The 27,850-nt window shown below is 44.3% G+C and overlaps 1 protein-coding gene across 5 annotated transcripts in view; it reads left to right on the plus strand.

Annotated features, from left to right (window-relative positions):
• PIK3CG (phosphatidylinositol-4,5-bisphosphate 3-kinase catalytic subunit gamma) overlaps positions 1–27,541 on the plus strand; it is a 138,051-nt gene extending 110,510 nt beyond the window's left edge. For all 5 annotated transcript variants that reach the window (XM_029616445.1, XM_029616448.1, XM_029616447.1 and 2 more), the window contains 4 exons: positions 3,592–3,722; positions 9,815–9,926; positions 11,587–11,744; positions 26,648–27,541. In XM_029616445.1, the coding sequence (XP_029472305.1) occupies positions 3,592–3,722; positions 9,815–9,926; positions 11,587–11,744; positions 26,648–26,929 (683 nt within the window). In that variant the 3' untranslated portion in view covers positions 26,930–27,541. The remainder of the gene's footprint in view (positions 1–3,591; positions 3,723–9,814; positions 9,927–11,586; positions 11,745–26,647) is intronic.
• Positions 27,542–27,850: the final 309 nt, after the last annotated feature.

Genomic DNA, 27,850 nt, shown 5'->3' on the forward strand with positions numbered 1-27,850 from the left:
AATATTTCTAGTAAATACCTCCTCCAGATATCTTTGGGTGAGGTGAGAGGAACTTTCGGAAAATTAATAGAACGCAAATTTTTTGCACGTATTTGATTCTCAATATTCTCCAGTTTAAACTGAAGGGATTGTTTTCCTTAATTAGCACTTGCTGAGTAACAAAAGAACTCACAAGATTAGTATTAAGAGATTCCCACACCTCTTTATGTTCACCAACTTCTTTCTCAACAGTTTTTAGCCGTTTGTCTAAATCTTGAACTGTGTTAGAGATCACATTTATTTGTATTGAAATATTTGAATTCAGAACATGAATAGTGTCCCAGATCAATTCCAGACTAAATGACTGAGGCCTTACCAGCTCTGTTAGCCGAATAGGTAGATAATCAGCAGAGCTCTCACCGGTCTGCTGGGAAGCAGCTCCAGCAGAAACCACTCCCGCTGCCCCTAAGCTCTGGCATAGGGCTGAGGCTTCTCCCTCCACAAATGCGGGCTCCGGCAGCACTCACTACGGGTGCTCCTCTCCGACACCTCCGAGTCCCGCCTCAGTGGGTAGGATCGAACTTCAGCGGGGTTAGCGGGTGGGGACCTCTCCTCCGGGGATAAAGTTGTTGACAGCTCTGGGGCGGGTTTGGTCTCTTCTTCCTCCCGAACAACGACCAGCGAGCTAGGTCCCGGAATTGCTGAAACCCAGCGGACGAGGGCGTCCATTGGTCCCGCCATTGGAAGGGGAGAGAGAGTTTCCGGAGCAAAACGCTCCCTTGCCCTTCGCTTGCGGGCCAAATGCGGCATTTGCTCAGAAAATGAACAAGCGGAAGAAAAAGGTGCCCGTGTTCACCTCACTAAGGTGCCATCTTGGATCCTCTCCCGAGTGCTATGTGCATATTTTTAAAAATGTAAATATATGTATGTGTAAGCACAAATTGCTTCCCAGCTTTGTGCCCATGAATGACTCTGCTTAGTCCAGACAAATTTACAATCGAATGGACCGGGTACATTGTTGTAACCGTGGAAATGGTTTTTTACAAAATTGTCTGCCTAATATGCAGCTAAACTTGTGTGCATTCTACCTGTTTGGCCATAAATTTATCCAGGTTGAGTAGAGGTGTTCCTGGAGAGGGGCGGGGCTGAGGTGGGGAGGAGTTTGCACTTAACATGATTATTTTTTACATTTTTCAAAAATATGCTCATAGATTTTTCTGGAATTCTTCCCACACGTGCAATAGCAGATGTAATTACGTGTGGACAAATTTGCCAGAAAAATTTTCAAGCATACTTATGCATGTAAATTCGCTTTGAAAATTGGTGCAACTTGCATGCGTTTTTGCCACCTAATTTAAGTGAGTTGTTACAAAATTCCCCCCCCATGGAGGTAATATTCAAAGGCATTTCTGAAGTTAAATTAGTGTTTTACCCACAGAAATTTCCTTTTACAAAATTGCTCACACGATATGCAGGTAAACATATATGAATGTGGCCTGCATGCACTCAAGTGTATCCGGACTGAGAGGAGGCATTCCCAGGAGTGGGAATGGGGAGAGGTTTATACTTCTACTTTTGCACTTTCCTGTACAAAATCCGTGCACATAAGAGCAGGTGTAATTGTGTGCAAGTAGTTTTAGTAGGATAAAATTGGTGTAATGTGCATTTTTGATAGAAAATTTATGTGAACTGTTAATAACATACATATTTTTAAATTGCTTCTGAAAGTTCTTTTCCTTTAGGACAATTCTTAGAGCCCAATAGTTGAAGGTTTTGGAAGACAGACCGGGTAAGATCAAGAAATCAAAATACCTGTATGTATTATTAAAGCATTTATTACAAAATCAGTCTAAAACATGTCTTATTACATAAATTGTTCAATACAAATATGTCCTAAACCTATTACATATGCTGAGGTAGATTTTAAAAACATACGCGCGCCCTCGGAGGAAACTTTTTTTCTACCCCCCCCCCACACCTTCCCTTTCCTTCCCCTACCTAACCCACCCCCCGGCCCTATCTAGAACCCCCACCCCCCACCTTTATCGGAGAAGTTACTACTACTGCCTCCGGGCAGTAGTAACTTACGCGCACCGGCGCGGCAGGCCCCGACACAGGCCGCTGTGTCAGGGCACTCGGCCACGCCCCCGATCCCTGGCCACGCCCCCTGGCCACGCCCCCGACCGCCCCTTTTTGCAAGCCCCGGGACTTACACGCGCCGCCGAGCCTATGCAAAATAGGCTCAGCACGCGCAGGGGGGGTTTGGGGTAGGTTTTCGGGGGGTATGCACATATCTTACACGCGTACCCTCTTTGAAAATCTACCCCTTAGATAATAACAATACATAAACCACATTAAAACATTGTACTACATATGAAAACACATATATACATGCAGTACAACAATAACAATCCCCTGATGAAGCCATTGGTGAAACAAGGGCCTTCTGTTGGGTATACAGAAGGATTGAAATAGGGGTATGTGTAGAAATTCATTAATGGAATTTGAGTTCTTATTAACATTTTTGTACTTATGTACTGTATTTATTGTTGTACTGCATGTATGTATGTGTTTTCCGATGTAATACAATGTTTTAATGTGGTTTATGCATTGTTATCTAAATATGTGATTGGTTTAGGACATATTTGTATTGAACAATTTGTGTAATAAGACATGTTTTAGATTGATTTTGTAATAAATGCTTTAATACTCCATACAGGTATTTTGATTTGTTGATCATACATGTAATACCTGTTTTACCTTCTTTTTTGTATATAGACTGACTGGGTATGTCAGCCCTGTGTAGTATTGCACTAACCAGTATTTGCTCCATCGAATTACAAATCACACAATACATTGAATATTTTTGTCACCCCAAAAATGATCTACTTCTGTTTTAGCTTTCATTTCATACCAATATCTTTTATACTTCAAAATAGAATTAGGACTGTATATGAGGATTTGTCATTCTTATCCTGTTTTACAGTACCAAGTGGCTCTGTGTTCCTCAACAGGGCCTGTCCCTTTCGGACATTCTCCAGAATGTCCATAGAGCCAGTCTACCACATCTGTAATTTCAGAGCTTCCTACCAAGAAGCTGTCACAAGGTTACATAATTCCTTTGTGTTGACACGTCAAGAGATCTGAACACCATCAGAGAGGAAACTTAGCATTCTTTGTGTGCATCAGTTTTTGAATGATGGAAAACATTTTTTATTATTAAAATATTTTCTTCCTCTGATGGTGCACAGTGCTATATTTTTAATGCTATTTCTCTCCCCCTCCACCCCTCCCCAGGACTGTCGGCGGACTAAGTGGTGGATGAGGGAAAATAGCCCTCCAATTTTGTAGCTGACCTGGGCAGGGCAGGCAGATGACATGATCAGCCAGCCAGTCCCCTTCCAATAATGTGTTTGCATAGGAGCTTACTGTGGTGTTGTGGCCCCCTTCTTACTAGTGCCCATCTTGCCCATACCTTCTGATGACTGAGCTCCACCCCGCTTGGCAAACATTTCATCTTAAGCAATTTTGAGTAAGTTAAGCTGAATTTCCTCTTTAGAAGTCGGTGATAATAGGATTGTGTGAAGTGACTGTTTTCTTGTCCTTGTGCAGGAATGATTGAAATAGTGAAGGATGCTACGACCATTGCTAAAATTCAGCAAAGCACAGTTGGCAACACTGGAGCATTTAAGGATGAAGTGCTGATTCAGTGGCTGAAAGACAAGTGTCCAGTTGAAGAAAAGGTAGCCTTATTTTTTTATATACTTCGTTTCTTTTTTACTGATAGAAACATTTCTTAAGATTGCATCCAGTCATTATAGAGGTTTTCATGGCTTTTCAGGAATCGCTTGCTTGCCAGAATGTCAACAAATGGTAATCCTTGACTTGTATCGTGACTTAGGCCATAGTGTGGTGCAGGAGATCCATGTTCAGATCCCTTTCCCATTGAGGCCGGTCTGGCCTGGATGCACCATGGAAGTTTAGCACTCAAGCCCAGCGAGGGCAAGAAGACAGCTGATGTGGTGGACACCCCCAACTAGCCAATATGCAGCTCTGAGGATGCGTTTTGCATAAGATACTCCTTCAGGCCGATGAGGGTTTCCTGAACCACCTTAGCATAGCTGCCTAGGGACCATAGAGCAAAGATGGTAGGGATCAAAAAGGAGAAAAATGTAAAATAAATAAAGCACAATCCATTGCTTTGCACAGGAGACCAGCATTTCCAAAGCCAAACCTCGTCTATATCCCATCTATGCTACAGGGAGCTGGTGAAGAAGTGTTTAATCTAAATATTTGTCTGAAAAAAATTGGTAATAGGTGGAAAAAACCTCAGTTAATCTCCGTTTGGGAGGGAATGTTTTATTTTGTAACCCCGCCAGAAATAATATGAAAGCAGTTTCTCCTAGCAGGATGGTAGTCCTCACAAGTGGGTGACATCATCCGATGGAGCTTGGCACAGAAATCTTTTGTCAAAGTTTCTAGAAACTTCGACTAGCACATTGAGCATGCCCAGCATGCCACTGTCCCCTCGAGGGCCCCCTTCAATCTCTTCTTTTCTGCAGTGCAGTTGCCTCACGATTTGTGGAGCTCCATTCTTTTCTTGGGTTTTCTGCTGAAAAGTGCTGTTTTCCCATTTCCATTGTTGGGTCCCCCTTTACGGTCGGTGCCTTCTCAGTGTGGTAGGTTTAAATTGCCGTTTTTTTCGCTTCTTTGCGGTCGATTCCCAACATCTTGTCTATCAGTAACTGTCAATCATTGACCCACACCCCAGGTAGTTTTAATGGCGTCGGATGGTTTTCGCCGGTGCCCCCAGCGCCCGAGGACCATGTCCATCTCGGATCCGCATGAGATTTGTATCCTCTTCCTGGGGGCCTCGCATGATGTCCGGGTGTTGCCTGTGTGATCAGATGACCCCCAAAGGCCATTGTGCACGTCTTGATAAGATGGAGAAGCTTTTTGGTTCGTCCAATTCTTCTCCATCCACACCTGTGTCGGAGTCATCGACGCCAAGAGGTCGTGGGGACAGTGACCGATCCTCCATGATCTCACCGATATCCCGAACATCAGGGTCCTCCGCAAGCATCGACACCGGTTGCCTGAGGGGCCTTCGATCCCCCAACAGCCACTGATGCCCCCCACAGGAGTGATCCCAATTCTCGGGTCCTCTTCCGAGGAAGACGTGACTGGTGCCGCATTCCCAAGGCCTTGGTTCCCCGAGCCTTTACTGGATCCTTCCAGCCTTCCGTGGCCCCTGGTCCCCTCGATGCCAGGGGAACTGTCAATTCCTGTGGTGCCTTCGAGGCTTCTGAAGCTGTTGGTACCTAGGGCTGATGTACCCCACAGGCCTTGCCTGCATCGCAGTGGCCCTAGTGCGGAGGAAGGGCCTTACAACCCATGGGGGGATGATTCCACAGAGTCTTCCTCCGATTACTCGGACAGCCCCCTCTCAGAGCTTTCCCCTCCAGAGGAAAGGTAGCTGTCTACCCCCAAAGACCTGTCCTTCACGGGGTTTGTGAGGGCCTTGGCTGAAGCTATCCCCTTCCAACTGCTCATGAAGGAGAATGTGCAACACAAGATGCTGGAAGTACTCCAGTTTGTCGATGCTCCTATAGAGATCGTAGCGGTTCCCATTCATGACATCTTCAAGGACCTCCTCCTTTGGATGTGGGAACACCTGATCGCTATCTCTCCAGTCAATAGGAAGGCAGATGCCACCTATTTGGTGCAGCAAGCCATGGGGTTCAACAAGTGGAACCTCCCCCACCAGTTGGTGGTTGTAGAGTCCACCCTCAAGAAAGCCAGGTGCTCCCATACTCACACCTCTGCTTCTCCGGGGAGAGAGCATAAGGAGCTTGATGCCTTAGGCTGCAAAGTCTTCCAGGGTGCCATGCTTATTGCCCGGATTCCCGCTACCAGTTGTACATGAAACTCTGGAAGCGAGTCCATGACCTCGCAGAGGGTCTGCCTCAGCAGCAACAGGAAGCGCTATCGGCTATTTTCCTGCTGGGATTAGAAGCTGGCAAGCATGAGGTGCGATACACCTACAATGTCTTTGAAATGGCTGCCCGCGTAGCCGTGGTGGGCATTGGTGCCCATAGGATGGCCTGGCTCAGAGCTTCTGACCTCCCCTGCACAGATGACAACCTCTTTGGGGATAAGGTCTGAGATGCCCCCTTCCCCAGCTGTTGGATTACTTGTGGCACCTTTCCTAATGTGGACTTCAAACCAGCTCAGTCAGGGTCCATCTCAGCGCTGTCAGTGCAGCTTTTAGTAGGTCGCTTCATGAGGGGCCTGCTCCAAATGAAGCCCCCTCTTCAGCCTCCTGTGGCATCCTGGGACCTCAACATTATCCTGGCATGGCTCATGCATCCTCCCTTTGAGCCGTTATGTTGCTGCGACATGAAGTTCCTCACCGGGAAAGTTATATTCCTGGTGGCGATTACTTCAGCTTGTAGGGTCAGTGAGCTTCAGGCTTTGGTTATGTACCCGCCATATATGAGGTTTTTTCATGATTGTGTGGTCTTGCTTACGCACCCTAAGTTTCTGCCTAAGGTTGTGACCAATTTCCACCTTAATCAGTCCATCGTTTTACCCACCTTCTTTCCTAGGCCTCATTCCCACCCAGGGGAATGGGCTCTTCATACTCGGGACTGCAAGAGGGCCCTGGCTTTCTATTTAGAACACACGGCCAGTCACAGGCAGACCACTCAGCTCTTTCTATCATTCGATACAAACAGGCTGGGAGTGGCAGTGGATAAACAGGCATTATCCATTCAACTGGCTGGTGGTTGGTATTGCCTTCTGCTATGCACAAACTGGCCTTCTGCTGGCCAGCAGAGTTAAAGCTCACTCTGTACAGACCATGGCAATGTTGGTGGCTCATCTGCAAGCAGTCCCTGTTGTTGAACTTTGCCGGGCCGCAACATGGAGTTCTCTTCACACATTTGTGGCTCACTATTGCATGGACAAGGATGAGTGCCAGGACAGTGCCTTTGGTCAATCCGTCCTGTGCAATTTCTTCCAGACCTGAATCCAACTCTTCCTGCCTAGTACCCCTGGTGGGAGCCAGGCCGTCCCCTGCTGATCAACAGCACCGTAGTTGTGCCCGTTGGCCCCTTGTTCGTTACCTGTTGGTCTCTTCTGCTAATGAGGACAGCCGGAGCTTGGCACACATCCGTTTGTGAGGATTACCATCCTGCTTGTCCTAGGAGAAACCACAGTTGCTTACCTGTTACAGATGTTCTCCTAGGACAGCAGGATGTTAGTCCTCAGGAATCCTGCCCGCCTCCCTGTGGAGTTAGGTTCTTCTTCCAGTTTGTTGTTTTATTTTTTCGCTCATATTTTTTCTATATATTACAAGACTGAAGGGAGACCTCATGTGGATGCACGGATAGTGGCATGCTGGGCATGCCCAGTGTGCTAGTCAAAGCTTCTAGAAACTTTGACAAAAGTTTTCCGTGCTGGGCTCCATCAGATGATGTCACCCACTTGTGAAGACTAACATCCTGCTGTTCTAGGAAAACACCTGTTACAGGTAAGCAATTGCGCTTTACACATTCAGGTAAAATTGGGAAGACTGGATGGGCCAAGTAGTCCTGTTGGCCAGCATCATCTATGTAAGCATGTACTTTCTATCCAGAAATTGCTGGGTATTTGTTATTGATTTGGACTACAATAATTTTGACTGCCAAAAATACATGAAGTACTGTTTTTAAAGGTATTCTCCTGTTTGAAGTCTATGCCAAAACTCTTTAAAACAGGCCCCAAGAATGCTTCCAAACCTGGGTCTGTGAATTTCTTGTTTTTTTACAGTTAAAATTAAGTGGACATCTGAGTGCATTTTGAGGTCCTATTCAGCCGCTGGCCAGATTGCAAAGTTAACAGGATAAAAGTATCCAACCATCTTTGTTCGGATATTCAGTGGTGCAGCTACATCCAGCTAACTTTAGGACTGCTTTCATACAATGCTAAGGTTATGCAACTGACTTAGCTTGATAATGCTGAATATCTGTATTTATCCAGCTAACAGGCCGATACAGTAAAGTGCGCGCCGATGGAGCGCACTGTTAGCCCACGTTTGGCCGCGCGTTTTCGACACGCTATTTTTACCCCTTATACAGTAAGGGGTAATAGTGCGTCGAAACGCGCGGCCAAGCCCCCCCGAAACTAATAGAGCCAGCAACATGCAAATGCATGTTGATGGGCCTATTAGTTATTCCAGCGCGATTCAGAAAGTAAAATGTGCAGCGAAGCCGCACATTTTACTTTCAGAAATTAACGCCTGCCAATGGCAGGCGTTAATTTCGGCCGGCACCGGGGAAGTGTACAGAAAAGCAGAAAAAACTGCTTTTCTGTACACCCTTCGACTTAATATTATAGCGACATTAAGTCGGAGGCCCCCAAAAAAAAAAAAAAATTAAAACTCTGCCCGCGGCTTGGAAGACGGATGCTCAATTTTGCCGGTGTCCATTTTCCGAACCCGTGGCTATCAGCGGGTTCGAGAACCGACGCCAGTAAAATTGAGCGTCTGCTGTCAAACCCGCTGACAGCCGCCGCTTCTGTAAAAAAGGAGGCACTAGGGATGCCCTAGGGTCCCTAGCACCTCCTTTTACCACGGGCCCTCATTTAAATATTTTTTTTTCTGTATCGCGCGCCCAGGAGAGTGGCCTGGGCGCGCGCCGGGAGAGCGGGCGCTCGCCGGCTCTCCCATGAATTTTTCTGTATCGGCCCGTAAGTTAGCTGGATAGCTGACTCCGCCCCAGAACACCCTCTCCCCTCCCCCGACTTATCCAGTTAACATTTTGGCGGAATAAAAGTTAGCCGGCTAAGTGCCAGGCAGTGAAAGGGTGCCATTTATGCAGGTAGGTCCCAAATTAGCCAGACTAAATGGCACTGCATGTAGGCCTCTTTTTTTTTTTGCTTTGAGGGTCCACTAACCACTTTCCTTGTACAGAAAGGCTTCTCCACAAATGTTAATGATGCACTGTGGGCATGGCATTTAATAGCATCTTCTGAAACCTACCACTGGTTTTACTTTTAATTAGCACTTATCACCATGTGTATTTGTCTTTGAAGTCAACTGTCACAGTCTTGCTAACCATCACACAGCTGGATTATACATGTTCTTCAGTGATGTTTAGTAGGGAACCATTGTGATCTAACTGAAGGGAACAACACGAGGTAGGGTTTCTTTTTTTTTTTTTTCAGTTTCACCTCAGTTCAATCTGGGGCACCAACAACATGGGCTGCTTATGGCCGATGGACACAGAAGATCCTAAAATGGTGTTCAGACTATACTAATTCCATGAGTCCTATTTGGAAAATATTTTCTCCCCTTTCTGTGTCTGTGACACGGCTGTATAAAGCTTGTCCAATAAAAGGTATCACACCCGCAACCTATTTGTGTGTCCACGGCTAAAGCAGTTTGGTTGCCGTGTTAGTCCATGGGGATATGTAGAAATGAAGATCAACAAATTGGTTGCAGGGTGATATCTACACGTACCTGAACGTAATCATCTTTGAAGTGGGCTGAAAGGCGGAATATAAAATATAAAATCAATATGGATAACTTAATATATTGTGACTACCTTCACCCCCTTCCTTACATTCTTTTTGGTATAGATTTGCCTCTTTTTGAAAAAGTTTAGCATTGTTATACATTAACACATTCAGAGCCATAAAGGGTTTATGTTTTGCAGGTTCCTAAACCAGACAAGGTATTAAGATGGCAGTGTCCCAAATTCTGAATACCTAAAGCATCTAATTTATTATTTATTTATTTATTATTTTTTATTCCAGATGATTTTCTTATTTTGTTTTTCTTTTTGTTCTTTAGTTCTGTGCATCAGTGGAAAGATTTGTTTATTCTTGTGCTGGCTACTGTGTGGCAACATTTGTACTAGGAATAGGAGACAGACACAATGACAACATTATGATAACAGAGTCCGGTAAGTTACACAAATTTTGGAATCTAATTTGTTACAGGTTTTCCCATTGATGCAGAATAAAAGAAAATGCTATCTTAATAAATTAGGCCCTTTTAAAATAAAGTTGGGTGTGCTATGTTCTTTCAGAGCTGTAACTGTTCTATCTAAGGTTCTATTTAGTGGAAAATTGAAAATGACATCCACTGTAAATTTTCTTTTCCTATGTTATATCAAATAAATATTTCATTACAAATTAAAAATGTAAGCCTTCATAATGGCTCATTGGCATGGAAACCGTGCACTAATCTGGTTAGCCTGGAAAATGCTTTATTTCTTAGTGCACATTGAGAAGGTGCTCTTATTGGTTCTTATGCTTCCTTCAGCCTCGCAGTCACATCTGAAGAAAGGACCTAAATGCCCTCAAAAGCTCATGTTCTATGACAACTTACTTTTTAATTGAACCAACAGGAAAAAACATATCACAACCCATAAAGATTTATAATGATCAGAAATTATAGGCACTCCCTCCAGCTGCCTTGGCTCTGCATATCTATCCCCAAAATGCTGAAATGCTTAACAAAACTGGGTCAGGCTCCCCACTAGATCTGCTGCTCCTTTTGTGCAGATGCCGAACTCATTTTAGTTAAGTTGGTATTGGAAACTGTTCCTGGAAATGATTGGTTAGCATGCATAGGGTCACACAGAAGTCGAGAACTGCAGAAGCTGTCATGGTAGCTCAGGCCCCTTTAAGGCTACACATGATTTCTGGCATTAATTCATTTTTCTCACATGGTAAATATTGATGAGTTCTGCAAATTTCTGATGTCCCTATAGCAGACACTGAACACTACATCGGATCCGCCTGCTAGAGTAGTGGTTCTCAGCCTGGGGGGTCAGGGAGGGGGGGTTATGGATACATTGCAGGTAGAGGAAAGGGTGGCATGGGACAGCCAGCGTTGCCCTGGTTCTGCCATTGCAGGAAGCAGCCTGCCATTTGCTGCCTCCTCCTCACCCAATGAAAAAGGGATAAGCTGGACTGTGTCCAAGCAGGAAAAAGTGGAGCCATCTGCATCTGCCCTCTACCCTAGAAGTAGAGAGGGACCATGGAGAAAGAGGTGCTACCTGCCCTGCTGCTGCCAGAGGAAAGAGGAGCCAGAGGGGTAAAGCCACCCTACCCTACTGCCATTAAAGAGGAGCCAGAGAGGTAAACAACCTGCTCCACTGCTACTGAAGGGAAGGGAAGCCACCTGTCCCACTGCTGCAGAAGGAGAGAGGAGCCAGAGAAGCTGCTTTCTTGCATATATGCTGTATTCCTTTTAGTAGATAAGATTAATTAGGGTGGTTGAAATCTATTAACATTTTCAAAAAAATACGGGGGGTGAGGGAATAAAAGTTGAGAATTCTTGTGCTAAAGTCAGGGGTCCTTGATGGCTGCAGATCAGTTTGATTTGCAGGATATCCACAATGGATATTTTTGCATATATTTGGTTCAGCAGTCAGCTTAATTTATGTATTATGCTGAATACCAGATCTGTTTTCAGCCCTCAAGGATTGGATTTTGTATACCCAGCTATGAGATTGTTAAAATGTGTTGCAATAACCGGAAGGTGGAAAGAAAGAGTCACTCTTGTTGTTTTGTCATTTTCTTGGCTGTAATTTAACCTTGAATTCTTCTTTTAAGGAAATCTCTTTCATATTGACTTTGGTCACATTCTTGGCAATTACAAGAGCTTTCTTGGCATCAATAAAGAAAGGGTTCCTTTTGTATTAACACCTGATTTCCTTTATGTGATGGGAACTTCTGGAAAGAAGACAAGTCAGCATTTCCATAAGTTTCAGGTAAAGAATAATTTATAATCTATAAATCCATTGATCACATAATCGACTAATATTTTTTTTTTCAATTGTTAAAAGTTCATTGGTCCATGTGTAGTACAACTAGGGCAGGAATTTCAAAGCCATTTAGGCACATAAAACATAGTTTCATGTGCCTAAATGGCTGTTATGAAATAGCCTGAGGTTCACTGCATATAAAAGTATGTGCATAACCTGATTTCAGGCACACTTTTATGTGAAAAGGCAAGAGGCATTCGATATGGGGGGGAGGGGGGAGGGAGGAAGGACCCTTGATAGTGCAGGATAAGTGATGTGGACCCCTGTTGCTGTGGTGAGGTTGACACAGCCTATGGGGCAACCCCGTAGGCCCCCACCAACAGCTGGCAAAAGACAGGTCTAGGGCTTCACTTTTACCAGGCCCTTTTCCCACGGGTTGAGCGCTTGGGTTCTGAGGGTCAGCAGGACTCAGGCAAGAGTCTCTTTGAGGGCTACGAAGGCAGAGGTCCAGGGCCAGGCAAGAGTCAGGGGCAAGCAGGAAGGTCAATGTCCAGAAAATGGGTCAGAGGCAGGCGGCAATCAAGAATAGTCAGGGTTCAGTCAAAGGCAGGCAGCAGTCTGGCAAAGTCGGTGTCCAGGTAAGAGGTTAATCCAGGTGGTCAGTCTGAAGAGGGTACAAGGACAAGGCAGAAAGGTCTGACAGTAGGACAGGCAGAAAGGCAAGAAGAGCTGAGGCAAGGGTGGAGAGTCGAGGCAAGGCTGGGCTGAACGAGGCAAGGCAGGCTGGAGAGACATGGCAAGCCTGGGCTGGAAGAGGCTACGCAGGGAGCAAGAACACAGGAGACAGAAATGCAGGAAAGCAACATACAATGCACACTGAAAGTAAGATACCCTTGACTGAGGCAAGGTAAGGATGTCTGAAGAGCCCTTTATAGGGCTAAGATGGATGATTTCAACAATGAGTGCATTGGCCTTTCCCGCTGTGGGCCCTTTAAATGTAGTTATAAATGTAGTGTCATCAGACGCGTACATGCCTATGGAGAGAAGTGGAAGATGGCAGTCCTGGCAGCGTCCTGCCACATGAAGGAAGCTCGGTGGCATCTGCTACAGGAGTGGGGTCTGGTTGTTTGTGAGTATGTCGGCTTGCGGGAACATCCCACAACTGCCAAATGTAGTAGGTACCCCCCTCTTCAGGGTCTGGGCTTTGGCTTCTGGTGAAAGTGACAATGGAACTACTTTATCAACAAAGGGGCTTGAAGGTTGGCCACTGGTGTTACACTCACCGCCTGCGGCAACCCCGTGTTGCGCCCCTCGTACCTTGCTGCGCAGCCCGCGGGACCCAGTTCTGCTTCCATGGCGGTGGTAGGCCGCCGGCTTCGACCACGGACCTCTGTGAATGCCTCTGACTCTGCACCTCATCCCGGGCCCTCCAGCCGGGACGCCTCCATCAGCCGAGCCAGCAGCGTGGCGCTTCCCTCTAGGCGCATGCGTGCGCCACACTGAGACCTTTAAAGGGCCAGCGGCGGGAACCAGGCCGCGGACCCCAGATGTTGACGTCATGTCCTCACAGTAAAAATTCCCTGGTTTTCTCTGAAGACTTGCCTTTGCAGCAGGTCTCCTTGGTTTACCTGTCCTTGGTTCCAAGCGTTGGGATAGGTGGCGATGTCCTTTCGTGAATTGCAAATTGGCTAAAAGACAGGAAACAGAGAGTAGGATTAAATGGACAATGTTCTCAGTGGAAGGGAGTGGGCAGTGCAGTGCCTCAGGGATCTGTATTGGGATCCTTACTTTTCAATATATTTATAAATGATCTGGAAAGAAATATGACGAGTGAGGTAATCAAATTTGCAGATGATACAAAATTGTTCAGAGTAGTTAAATCACAAGCAGATTGTGATAAATTGCAGGGAGACCTTGTGAGACTGGAAAATTGGGCATCAAAATGGCAGATGAAATTTAATGTGGATAAGTGCAAGGTGATGCATATAGGGAAAATAACCCATGCTATAGTTACACAATGTTGGGTTCCATATTAGGTGCTACAACCCAAGAAAGAGATCTAGGCGTCATAGTAGATAACACATTGAAATCATCAGTTCAGTGTGCTGCAGTAGTCAAAAAAGCAAACAGAATGTTGGGAATTATTAGAAAGGGAATGGTGAATAAAACGGAAAATGTCATAATGCCTCTGTATCACTCCATGGTGAGACCGCACCTTGAATACTGTGTACAATTTTGGTCGCCGCATCTCAAAAAAGATATAATTAAAAGAGCAGGTAGCAAAACACTGCACGGAGCGGCAGTAGCCACAGAGGCATTCACGGAGCGGGATGCCAGTGGCCAGTGGTAGGTGTTCCACCTTCACGGAGCGATGGAGGGCTGTCATCTCCCAATTAAATAAAAAAAAACAAAAAACAAAACAGGGATGGATCCATCAGGTCTAGAGGACGCATATAAAGAGCAGGTAGTAAAATACTGCACGGAGCGGCAGTAGCCACAGAGGCATTCACGGAGCGGGATGCCAGTGGCCAGTGATAGGTGTCCACCTTCACGGAGCGGAAGGATGGAGGGCTGTCATCTCCCAATTAAATAAATAATAATAAAAAAAAAACAGGGATGGGATCCATCAGTTCTAGAGGACGCATATAAAGAGCAGGTAGTAAAACACTGCATGGAGCGGCAGTAGCCACAGAGGCATTAACGGAGCGGGATGCCAGTGGCCAGTGGAGTAGAAGGATGAAGGGCATCCATCTCCCAATTAAAAAAAAAAGAAAAAAAGAAAAAAAACAGGGATGGGTTCATGGGCTATAGGTATTACCAATTATTAGGCTTTTCAATATTTGATGATAGTTAATGTGACTTTCAAGGCATGCTTCACTTTCGGTGCATGTCCGGCATGACTCCCTGCTTCAAGGACAGGGGAAAAGAAAAACTGATACTTCACACATTTCCAGCATTGCCCTCTGCTTCATGGCAGAGAGCTATGCTGCCGCTTACCCAACTAATCAAACTTAATATTTCACTTGGAAGCAGCTCCATCACTGCTCTCTACATTAATAGTGGGGGTGAAAAGGGAATTAGAACATAAGGTTACTAAGAGCCAAGAGAAACAGTTAAGTATGAGAAAAAATAAGTGTAAGGCTTGCTGGGCAGACTGGATGGACCGGTTGGTCTTCTTCTGCCGTCATTTCATTTCTATCTACGATGGAGAAGGTACAGAGAAGGGCTACCAAAATGAAAGGAGAAGCATGGAAACAGCTCCCCCTATGAGGAAAGACTAAAGAGGTTAGGACTTTTCAGCTTGGAGAAGAGACGGCTGAGGGGGGATATGATAGAGGTGTTTAAAATCATGAGAAGTCTAGAACGGGTAAATGTGAATCGGTTATTTACTCTATTGGATAATAGAAAGACTAGGGGGCACTCCATGAAGTTAGCATATGCACATTTAAAACTAATCAGAGAAAGTCTTTTTTACTCAACGCCACAATTAAACTCTGGAATTTGTTGCCAGAGGATGTGGTTAGTGCAGTTAGTATAGCTGTGTTTAAAAAGGATTGGATAAGTTCTTGGAGGATAAGTCCATAACCTGCTATTAATTAAGTTGGACTTAGAAAATAGCCACTGCTATTACTAGCAATGGTAACAGGAATAGGCTTAGTTTTTGGGTACTAGCCAGGTTCTTTATGGCCTGGATTGGCCACTGTTGGAAACAGGATGCTGGGCTTGATGGACCCTTGGTCTGACCCAGTATGGCAAGTTCTTATGTTCTTATGTTGCCTTGTCGTGTCTTTTTTCCTGTTCCAGTGTCTCCGGTTCCCAGTTCCTGTGTTCATGTGTCTCCTTGTATTGACTGACTTATGGTGCCAACTTCTGCTTTGCTTTGACTACGTTGCCTCTCTCCAAGCCTGACCTCTGCCTGCCTGACCATATTGCCTCTCTCCAAGCCTGACCTCTGCCTGCCTGACCATATTGCCTCTCTCCAAGCCTGACCTTCGCCCGCCTGACTACGCCTGCTTTCTCCATGCCTTGACCATTGCTACACCCAACCACGCCTGCCTTCTCCACGCCCAGACCAACGCTACGTACAACCTTGCTATAGACTCTTGATACATTCCAAGTTCCACGTTGCCTGCTACAGCTTCCTTTGATTGCCAGCCTCAGCTCAAGTTCTTCAGTGATTCTTTGGACTCTACCCTTGGGATGTGGACTCCTAGGGCTTCGGACCCTCTGTGCTCAAGAACCCTCAGTCTGTTCCAGTTCCTCGGTGCTTGAGTTTCCGTTCTGCAACCCATACTGGATAGAGCTACGCTATCTGCTGGCTGCTGTCTCTGGGCTGAACTACCTACTAACATTGTTCTATCTTGAGACCCACCTAGGTCCTGCCAGCCCCGGCACCCAAAGGCTCAACCGAGGAGCTGGTACAGGTGAAGCTCCAGTGGCCTCTAGCTTCAGACCACTCCGCCTGCTGATGGTGGGGACCCGTGGGCCCTTGCCTACGGGTTGCGCTAACTCCGCCTCAGCCCAAGAATCCACCTCCAACGCAACAATTGGCTTCCAAGAGTTCTCTTCTGGATCGTAGATCTTCCAAACAATGAGATATTCCAACTTATTGCATAGTCTGCGAGAGTACAAAATCTCTTGTATCTCAAAGTTGTAGTCTGTTTCAGAGATAATCTCTGTGGGTTTATGTGGCTGTTGCGAAGGCCAGGAGAGGATCAGGGATTTCAGTAATGAGACATGTTATGTAGCCTCAAAATAGCTGGGAGCTGGACCTGGTTTGTCACAGGCCCATCTATCACAAGACAGTGAAAGGACCAATAAATCTGGGCACCAATCAAAGAGAAGGGACTCAGAAGCTCAGGGTCTTCATGCTTAGCCTCACAAGGTCTCCAGGCTTAATTTGCTGAGACGGTCTATGCTTCTTTTTGGCATGCTTCTTGTCTTGAGCTGCTGCCTTGGTTATTAGCTGATTGGTTCATAGCCAAAGATCCTGAAGCTCTTGGGCTGTGTGGCAGGCTGCCAGATAGGCCACTGAGAGTGGAAGAGGTAGAAGAACCTGCGGGTGCTTGCTGTAGAAACATGGAAGGGTGAAGACCCAGTGGAACTTCTGACATGGTTGTTATGTGAGAATTCAGCCCAGGGTAAAAGAATGGCCCAATCATCTTGCCTTTCATTAACATATAGACAGATGAAGTCTTGAGGACCTGATCAATTTGTTTCCGTTTTGCCTTTCCCTTGCAGATGGAAAGCTGTAATGAGATCTAGTGTAATGCCAAATTTTTTTACATAGGCCCTTCTAGTTCCAGGCCTTAAACTGGACACCTCGATCAGACAGGATGTGGGAAGGTAACCCATACAGTCGGAACGGACATGCGAATAAAGAGACAGGCTAACTCGGTAGCAGATGGTAAGCCTGAGAGAGGAAAGAAGTGTGCAGTCTTGGAGAAATACGTCCACCACGATCCATATCATATAGCCATGAGGGAGAGAGGAAGCCCGTGATAAAATCAGTGGACAAGTGGGTCCAGGATTCTCAGGGGCTGGCAAAGCCCTAAAGGTCGGGCACCAGCAGATTTATGCTGCTCACAGAAAGAGCAGGATTCCATGTAGTTCTTTATATCAGTCTTTACCTGTGGCCACCAGAAGTGGTGCTGCAGGAGTTCAAGGATACGGGCTATTCCAGGATACCCTGCCAGGTGTGAGTCATAAGCCGATTTTAACACTTTTTCACCAAGATGCTTGGATACTACCATCCTCCCAGGGGGTACCAGCATAGCAGTGGCAACGATGATCTTCGCAGGATCGATGATATGTTGAGAAATATCTGTGATGTCTTCCATCTGGAAGGAGCGGGGAGAGGACAATTGACTCTCTGATTCTTAGTTGATGGTCGATAACGAAGCTCGAAGAGGGACAACCATGCCTGCCTTGGATTAAGCAGTTGCACTTGTTGTCAGTAATACTCCATGTTTTAGAGGTTTGGTGAAGATCATGATCTGGTGTTTGGCTGTTCTAGGAGCTGCTGCCATTCTTTTAGCACCAATTTTACTGTGAGGAGTTTGCAATCCCCAATTGTATAATACCTCTCTGGCAGAGAGAACTTTCTGGAAAAGAAGGAACACAGCAGGAGGGTCCTTTGGTCACTGTGTTAACTGAGGATTGCCCCCTACCTCAAGGGTAGAGGCATCTACCTCTAGGACGAAGGGACAGTCAGGATTTGGGTGGCATAGGCACAGTCCTTGAGAGAAGGCTTGCTTGAGGTCCTGTAAGGTGTCAGTGGTTTCTGTGGACTAACACTTAATATCCACTCCTTTCCTGGTTAGGATGGTAAGTGGTGCTGTGAAGGTTGAATATCCTGGTATGAATTGGCGGTAGTAGTTAGCGAATCCTAGAAAATGCTGTAGCGCCTGAAAGCCTACCAGCTGAGGCCAGGCTAGGATGGCTTTTTGCTTTGCAGGATCCATGTGGAAGCGGTTCAGAAGATGATGTACCCCAGGAAGGGAAGTTGTTCTTGCTCAAAGAGATTTCTCTAACTTTGCATGGAGATGGTGGTCTCATAGCCTCTGCAGCACCTGTTGAATGTGCTTCTGGTGCTGACTCAGAGATCGAGAGTAGATGAGGATGTCATCAAGATACACACTACATGAGAATACAGGAGATCCTCGAATATTTTATTCACCATGTTTTGGAATACTGTGAGGGTGTTGCAGAGGCTGAATGGCATAACTAACTATTCATAATGCCCATCTTGGTTGTTGAACATGGTTTTCCATTTGTCTTCCTCTCAGACGTGTATAAAGTTGTATGCTCCCTGTAGATCTAACTTGGTAAAAAGGTTTGCCCCTTGTAGGCGGTTGAAAAGCTCAGAGGTGAGAGGTAGTGGATAAAAGTTCTTTTTTGTGATGGCATTGAGGCATCTGTAGTCAATACAGGGCTTTAGAGAACCATACTTCTTGCCCATGAAGAAGAAGCCTGCTCCAGCTGAAGAAGAAAATGGCCAGATAAAGCCCCTTGCCAAGTTCTCTTTGATATATTGACTCATGACCTTCGTCTTGGGAACTGATAGAGGGTAGACCCTTCCCTGCGGGTTACTTTCTCGAGCACAAGGTCTATAGCAAAGTCATAGGAATGATGCGAAGGCAGGATTTCAGCCTGCAGTTTGGATAATACATCAGAAAAGTCTGCATAATGTGGCAGCTGCCCTGCTATGGCGGTGGCCACTGTCAAGACAGGCAATGGATGGACAGAAGTGAAGCAGGTAGGATCCCAATGTGCCAGCTCAAAGGAGTTCAACTCAATGACTGGCTGGTGTTGTTGCAACCAAGCCAGGCCCAAAATAACAGGATTCACTGCTCTGGAGGTGACCGGTCTGGAAAGTGAGTGGGGTAATCATCTGCATGAGGTGGCCTGGGAGAGGGTCCCTATACACAGAAGAGATGGTTACTGGATGCTCCAGAAGTATGTAGGAATCCAGTGCTAATGAATATGGGCTTCTTCAATGAAGTTCCTGCCTGCTCCTGAGTCAAGGAAAGCCACTGTAGAAAGCTGACAGTGTTTAGTGGTGAGGGAGACAGGAACCAATAGTTGCAGAGAGGAGAGTGTTTGGCCTAAGGTTGCTTCTATGATCAACCCTAGGTGCAAGAGTTTTTTGATTTCTCAGAGCACTGCAATGCCAGGTGTCTCGCTCAGCACAGTATAAACACAGGCTTAACTGTTTTCTCTGGAGTTTCTCCTCAGGAGACATAAGAACATAAGAAAATGCCATACTGGGTCAGACCAAGGGTCCATCAAGCCCAGCATCCTGTTTCCAACAGTGGCCAATCCAGGCCATAAGAACCTGGCAAGTACCCAAAAACTAAGTCTATTCCATGTAACCATTGCTAATGGCAGTGGCTATTCTCTAAGTGAACTTAATAGCAGGTAATGGACTTCTCCTCCAAGAACTTATCCAATCCTTTTTAAACACAGCTATACTAACTGCACGAACCACATTCTCTGGCAACAAATTCCAGAGTTTAATTGTGCGTTGAGTAAAAAAGAACTTTCTCCGATTAGTTTTAAATGTGCCCCATGCTAACTTCATGGAGTGTCCCCTAGTCTTTCTACTATCCGAAAGAGTAAATAACCGATTCACATCTACCCGTTCTAGACCTCTCATGATTTTAAACACCTCTATCATATCCCCCCTCAGTCGTCTCTTCTCCAAGCTGAAAAGTCCTAACCTCTTTAGTCTTTCCTCATAGGGGAGTTGTTCCATTCCCCTTATCATTTTGGTAGCCCTTCTCTGTACCTTCTCCATCGCAATTATATCTTTTTTGAGATGCGGCGACCAGAATTGTACACAGTATTCAAGGTGCGGTCTCACCATGGAGCGATACAGAGGCATTATGACATTTTCCGTTTTATTCATCATTCCTTTTCTAATAATTCCCAACATTCTGTTTGCTTTTTTGACTGCCGCAGCACACTGAACCGACGATTTCAATGTGTTATCCACTATGACACCTAGATCTCTTTCTTGGGTTGTAGCACCTAATATGGAACCCAACATCGTGTAATTATAGCATGGGTTATTTTTCCCTATATGCATCACCTTGCACTTATCCACATTAAATTTCATCTGCCATTTGGATGCCCAATTTTCCAGTCTCACAAGGTCTTCCTGCAATTTATCACAATCTGCTTGTGATTTAACTACTCTGCACAATTTTGTGTCATCTGCAAATTTGATTATCTCACTCGTCGTATTTCTTTCCAGATCATTTATAAATATATTGAACAGTAAGGGTCCCAATACAGATCCCTGAGGCACTCCACTGTCCACTCCCTTCCACTGAGAAAATTGCCCATTTAATCCTACTCTCTGTTTCCTGTCTTTTAGCCAGTTTGCAATCCACGAAAGGACATCGCCACCTATCCCATGACTTTTTACTTTTCCTAGAAGCCTCTCATGAGGAACTTTGTCAAACGCCTTCTGAAAATCCAAGTATACTATATCTACCGGTTCACCTTTATCCACATGTTTATTAACTCCTTCAAAAAAGTGAAGCAGATTTGTGAGGCAAGACTTGCCCTGGGTAAAGCCATGCTGACTTTGTTCCATTAAACCATGTCTTTCTATATGTTCTGTGATTTTGATGTTTAGAACACTTTCCACTATTTTTCCTGGCACTGAAGTCAGGCTAACCGGTCTGTAGTTTCCCGGATCGCCCCTGGAGCCCTTTTTAAATATTGGGGTTACATTTGCTATCCTCCAGTCTTCAGGTACAATGGATGATTTTAATGATAAGTTACAAATTTTTACTAATAGGTCTGAAATTTCATTTTTTAGTTCCTTCAGAACTCTGGGGTGTATACCATCCGGTCCAGGTGATTTACTACTCTTCAGTTTGTCAATCAGGCCTACCACATCTTCTAGGTTCACCGTGATTTGATTCAGTCCATCTGAATCATTACCCATGAAAACCTTCTCCATTACGGGTACCTCCCCAACATCCTCTTCAGTAAACACCGAAGCAAAGAAATCATTTAATCTTTCCGCGATGGCCTTATCTTCTCTAAGTGCCCCTTTAACCCCTCGATCATCTAACGGTCCAACTGACTCCCTCACAGGCTTTCTGCTTCGGATATATTTAAAAAAGTTTTTACTGTGAGTTTTTGCCTCTACAGCCAACTTCTTTTCAAATTCTTTCTTAGCCTGTCTTATCAATGTCTTACATTTAACTTGCCAATGTTTATGCTTTATCCTATTTTCTTCTGTTGGATCCTTCTTCCAATTTTTGAATGAAGATCTTTTGGCTAAAATAGCTTCTTTCACCTCCCCTTTTAACCATGCCGGTAATCGTTTTGCCTTCTTTCCACCTTTCTTAATGTGTGGAATACATCTGGACTGTGCTTCTAGAATGGTATTTTTTAACAATGACCACGCCTCTTGGACATTTTGTACTTTTGTAGCTGCTCCTTTCAGTTTTTTTCTAACAATTTTTCTCATTTTATCAAAGTTTCCCTTTTGAAAGTTTAGCACGAGAGCCTTGGATTTGCACACTGTTCCTTTTCCAGTCATTAAATCAAATTTGATCATATTATGATCACTATTGCCAAGGGGCCCCACCACCGTTACCTCTCTCACCAAGTCCTGTGCTCCACTGAGAATTAGATCTAACATTGCTCCCTCTCTCGTCTGTTCCTGAACCAATTGCTCCATAAAGCTATCATTTATTCCATCCAGGAACGTTATCTCTCTAGCGTGACCCGATGATACATTTACCCAGTCTATATTGGGGTAATTGAAGTCTCCCATTATTACTGCACTACCAGTTTGGTTAGCTTCCCTAATTTCTCTTAGCATTTCACTGTCCATCTCACCATCTTGACCAGGTGGACGGTAGTATACCCCTATCACTGTAGTCTTCCCTGATACACAAGGGATTTCTACCCATAAAGATTCAATTTTGTATTTAGTCTCATGCAGGATGTTTATCCTGTTGGACTCTATGCCATCCCGGACATAAAGCGCCACACCTCCTCCCGACTGCTCCTCTCTGTCATTGCGATATAATTTGTACCCCGGTATAGCACTGTCCCATTGGTTATCCTCTTTCCACCATGTCTCTGAGATGCCAATTAAGTCTATGTCATCATTTACTGCTATACATTCTAATTCTCCCATCTTACTTCTTAGACTTCTGGCATTAGCATACAAACATTTCAAAGTTTGTTTTTTGATTGTATTTTTATTCTGCTTTTTAATTGATAGGGATAAGTTAGAATTTTTTAGCTCAGGTGAGTTTTTAGTTACAGGCACTTGGACTACTTTTCTAATTATTGGAACCTCACTGTCGGGATGCCCTAATTCTAATGCATCATTAGTATCCTTTAAAGATACATGTCTCCGAACCATGCGCTGCTGAGCGACTGTCGGCTTTCCCCTTTGTTCTAGTTTAAAAGCTGCTCTATCTCCTTTTTAAAGGTTAGCCCATCCCTTCGGAAGAGACTCCCCCTTCCCCAAAAGGTTCCCCAGTTCCTAACAAAACTGAATCCCTCTTCCTTGCACCATCGTCTCATCCACGCATTGAGACTCCGGAGCTCTGCCTGCCTCTGGTGACCTGCGCGTGGAACAGGGAGCATTTCAGAGAATGCTACCCTGGAGGTTCTGGATTTAATCTTTCTACCTAAGAGCCTAAATTTGGCTTCCAGAACCTCCCTCCCACATTTTCCTATGTCGTTGGTGCCCACGTGTACCACGACAGCCGGCTCCTCCCCAGCACTGTCTAAAATCCTATCTAGGTGACGCGTGAGGTCCGCCACCTTCGCACCAGGTAGGCATGTTACCAGACGATCCTCACGCCCACCCGCCACCCAGCTATCTACATTCCTAATAATCGAATCACCAACTATGACGGCCGACCTAACCCTTCCCTCCTGGGCAGTAGGCCTTGGGGAGATATCCTCAGTGCGAAAGGACAATGCATCACCTAGAGAGCAGGTCCTTGCTACAGGATCCTTTCCTGCTACATCTGGTTGGTGCTCTCCCATTATGAGACCTTCTTCCTCCAAGGCAGCACCAGGGCTGCCAGACTGAAGTTGGGACTGGACTACTATGTCCCTGAAGGTCTCATCTATATACCTCTCTGTCTCCCTCAGCTCCTCCAGGTCTGCCACTCTAGCCTCCAGAGATCGGACTCGTTCTCTGAGAGCCAGGAGCTCTTTGCATCGCATGCACATGTACAACTTCTCACCGGTGGGTAAAAAATCATACATGTGACACTCGATGCAAAAGACTGGGAAGCCCCCCTCTTGCTGCTGGACTGCTGCCTTCATCTCAATTTTGATCAGTTCCTAGTTAAGTTTTAGGTTGCTATGGGAGTAGGAATGTGTCTAAGTTACTTTAAATGTATTAGTGAATTCACTATATGTCTGGTAGTGGCCTACTGGGGTCTGATCGAATTCTCAATAAAGTTTTTGTTGATGGGGTTTTTTTTTTTTGGTTTTTTTTTGTGCAAGTGGCACCTGCCTATAAATTAAGGGATGAGCTTGGGGTGGGTGGGTTGGGAATTACAAACAGTCTAACTTTAGTTAGTCAGCCTGAGTGACTCACAGCTCCCTTGATTAACAAATGTTGTTCCCTATTCAAACCTAATCACACTACCTCAACACCTTTCCAAGGTGAGTAACTGAGCTGAACTATTCAACTTTTTTACTTTGGTATATACTGCTCCTAGCTTATTTCTAGCTTCTGGCTACTTTTTTGTGGGGTTTTTTTTTTTGTGTGTTTTTTTTGTTTTTCAATACAATGCACTCAGTTATTTATTAAATAAAACACTTAGCTCTTTAAAAGTCTGGAGGACACTTTAATAGTCAGGCAGACTTTTAAAAAATAAACACACTACCTACTGCTACCTTATTGACTGACTAAAAATACAAACAGTCTAACTTGTGTATTCACTGCCTACCTACTGCTACCTTATTGACTGACTATTTAAAAATGCAAACAGTCTAACTTGTTTTATTCACTGACTGACTATTAAAGGCACAAACACACAAACACACTAAATAATATTCCCAAATAGTTAACTTTGCCCCAATACTTTTAAAAAAGTCAATGTCAATGTCCCAAGCAAAAACTTACTGATTCCTTTCAGCCACCAGCAAGGTGATCCTCTCCTCTCCATGGCCCAGTTTCACACACTTGCAGAAATGGGACAAATTTCAAGGATCAATCTTCCAAAGTCAGAAATCCAGCTAAATGGGCAAAATAGACATTGTACACTTTTCCTGACAAAAAGGATTGTAAAATTAATTTATAAAAGAATACATACATGTAATTCTGCATATAAAAATAGTTGTTTGAAGCTTTGAAAACTGCCCTCAAAATGTTTATGTGGGAGACCAGTGAGGGTAATTTTCAAAGCTTTTTCCAGGGTGATCATTCTGAGGCAATTTTCAAAAGCCAAATTCCCTTTCAGAAGTGCTGTAAAATCCATCAGTAAAAGCACCTGCTGACTGTGCAACTCAGCAAGCCATTTTGGAAATTGTCTCCTTTAGGCACCAATTTCAAAATTGCTGATATGCACCCATTTGATTACAAAAATGTTAAAAAGCATGCACACAAATAAAAAACAGATTCTGCTAAACTCTTATTTTATCTCCTCTGCAGGTAAAAGTGCCTGCACTGGTGAGTAGCACAGGTACTTTCGCCTGTGTTGAAAAACAAGCAGAGTCAGGGTAGAGAGAAACTGGAGGAGGGAAAGGACACTGGGGGTTGCATTTTAAAAGCCCTATACATACTTTCTGTGCATCCATATGCACTTTTTTGAAAACAGGTGCAAATGTACATCAGACCCTTTTAATGCCGCTGGTCATAGTTTGAAAGGAAAAACCCCACATGGCAGCTTGCCTTTGAAAATGAGTTTGTAATCCCTTTGTTACAACATTTTAAGCAGGGTTTAAACATTTTCCTCTTAGAGTGTGTTAATCTTGGAATTGGCCTGTTATAAAATTGCCTGCCCATTATATGGGTAAACTTAAGTGCCTGTATGTTTGTAAGTTTACCCCCAGTGAGCAGAGGCAATCCTGGGGAGAGGTTTGTACTTGCATGCATACTTCTGCATTTTAAAAAGTATGAATGTAAATTTTCTCAGAAAATCTTTGTGTACATGTGCTTGAGTAGTTTTGTTGGGGAAATTTTCAAAGGGAAGGTATGTGCCTGCTTTTCCTTTTGAAAACTGGTGTAACTTATGCAAAAATTTGATTTTAAATGTATGCAGGTTATTAGAAAATCACCCCTTAATTCTTAGGCTGAAAATATAATGCTGTTTTCCAGCAATAGCTTAATATACTGTGGTGCTTTCAGTTTATAGATCTATAAGAAAAATTATTTAATTCCCATTTCACAGTGCTTGCACAGAGTTTTAAGTACAGGGCGAAAATATCATTTGAGAGAAGGTCTCTGAACATATATCTTCAGATTTTACAGCCACCTGCTGTATTTCAGTAGTTTGGCACGGGGGTAGATATTTAAACGCAAGCCGGCTAAGTTACAAGGATATTCAGCGGCCTGGCTTGCTACTTAGCAAGATAAGTGTTAACCAGCTAAGACTAAGAGCTCAATAGCAAATATAGACTTAGCTGGTTAATTTATCCTGCAAAATCGCTACTTAGCCAGATAAGTTATCTGGCTAAATAGCACCGCCCCAATCTTTCCACTGTCCGCCCCCAAGTTAGCCGGCTAGCCAGATAGCCTGATAAATGACTTATCTGGTTAACTAGTGGCCGCTGAACATAACTGGGTATTCAGCAACTGCTAGATAGCCGGATATGTCCTGGGGCATTTCCCATTTTTTGGTTGACTGTCATGTCATGTCCCACACCCTCCGCACATGTAGGGGAAACAACTGGACTATGCCATCTTTCTGCTTAAAAAAAAATACCATATTTATTTTTTAAACAATTACAAATGCGTAATTTGTAGATGCCTTAAAGTAAGTTAATATGCTTTGTGTAGGGACCTTTTTACTGAACATGAATATTAGTGCTGCAAGCTTGGCATAAAGTGCTAACAGTAATCTTAATGTTATAGCAGTACTGAATGTGCACCCAGTGGTACATTGATAATAAATAGTCAGGATAGTAGGTCCCTTCCACAAAGAGTGGTTTCTGTCTACATGGGCACCTGAGGCAACAGGAGTGACTTTGCCCAAGATCACAAAAATTGTCAATGGGAGAAGTGGAATTTGAACCCCACTCTAACCACTAGGCCAGTCACCCTAACAGAAATGTGCAAATAGTAACTCATAGTAAGATGCAGCTCCCCTCTCTCCCCCACTCCCCACCACCCCTTACTAAGTATATTATTTCAATGCTACCTGGAATTCTGCATGTTAACAAAGAAACTCCTTTCCCTCCCATAGGACGTGTGTGTGAAGGCCTACCTGGCTTTGCGACACCACACAAACCTTCTCATCATCCTGTTCTCCATGATGCTTATGACGGGCATGCCACAGCTAACCAGCAAAGAAGATATTGAATACATCCGGGATGCATTGACAGTTGGGAGGAGTGAGGAGGAGGCCAAGAGGCATTTTCTCGATCAGATTGAGATTTGCAGAGATAAAGGCTGGACTGTGCAGTTTAACTGGTTTCTGCATCTCGTGCTTGGAATCAAACAGGGAGTAGAAAAGCACTCTGCTTAAAAAAAACCCCAAAACTTAACCCTCTTCTCTAAAGCACAGAGGGTGACGAGTATGACTGGTCAGGTATCACTTGCAGTGCAATGCTTTTCATTCGCTGTCTTGATTTGCTTCTGAATTTTCTGAAAACTAATTTGTGCCACAAAAAAAAATAATTTGCAATCAATTTTGGTCAAAACTACTGAAAACTTGTCCATTCTGTTTCAGGTAGAACAATTCAGAAGTGGGCGATGACTAAGGAAGGGAAATTAAATTCCACCAAAAGCTTTAAACATTTGTCAGTCTCTCCTTGTCCAACTACTTTGTTGGGTTTCTTTTAACTAATTTTATGTTTTTATGGTCTAATATGATTCTCCCCGCCTACAACATAGAACACTTTTTCTGTATTTGCAAACTCTGCTTCTGAAATCCAGAACATATTCTCTTTTATACGTTATTCAGGATAATTTAATGCATGGTTTTTCTATTTGCCCAAGTAAAAAGCTATTCGCTGAAATTAGAGTAATTACCACTTCTGAGACAAAAGACATGTCTTCTCATTTGATTCTGTTTTACAAAAATGTATGCAGATAAGCTATGCACTGAATAAATCTCTGTATGAAATAGAGAGGAATATTCCCTGAGTTGACCCAAATATGTTTTGCAATATGAGAAGCAAAATGTTGTAAGTCAGATATCCAGAATACCACTGCTGGAGCTTGTGCTGCACCCAGCAATATAAGTGTAAACACAACAAGTGCAGAAAATTTCTGGTTGGTCAAAATAGTAATTTTATTGTCTCATTCATATACGGCAACTCCACTTGTATATAAATCAGTCTTTTAGAGGGTCCCCCGACACGGACCCCCGTGTTTCGCCAGACGGGCTGCGTCGCGAGGGACAAAATTTAATGGCACCAATTGGTGTTCCAGACGGTATCACTTC

This window comes from Rhinatrema bivittatum, chromosome 9, assembly GCF_901001135.1.
Source record: "Rhinatrema bivittatum chromosome 9, aRhiBiv1.1, whole genome shotgun sequence".
In the NCBI taxonomy this organism is placed as follows: Eukaryota; Metazoa; Chordata; class Amphibia; order Gymnophiona; family Rhinatrematidae; genus Rhinatrema; species Rhinatrema bivittatum.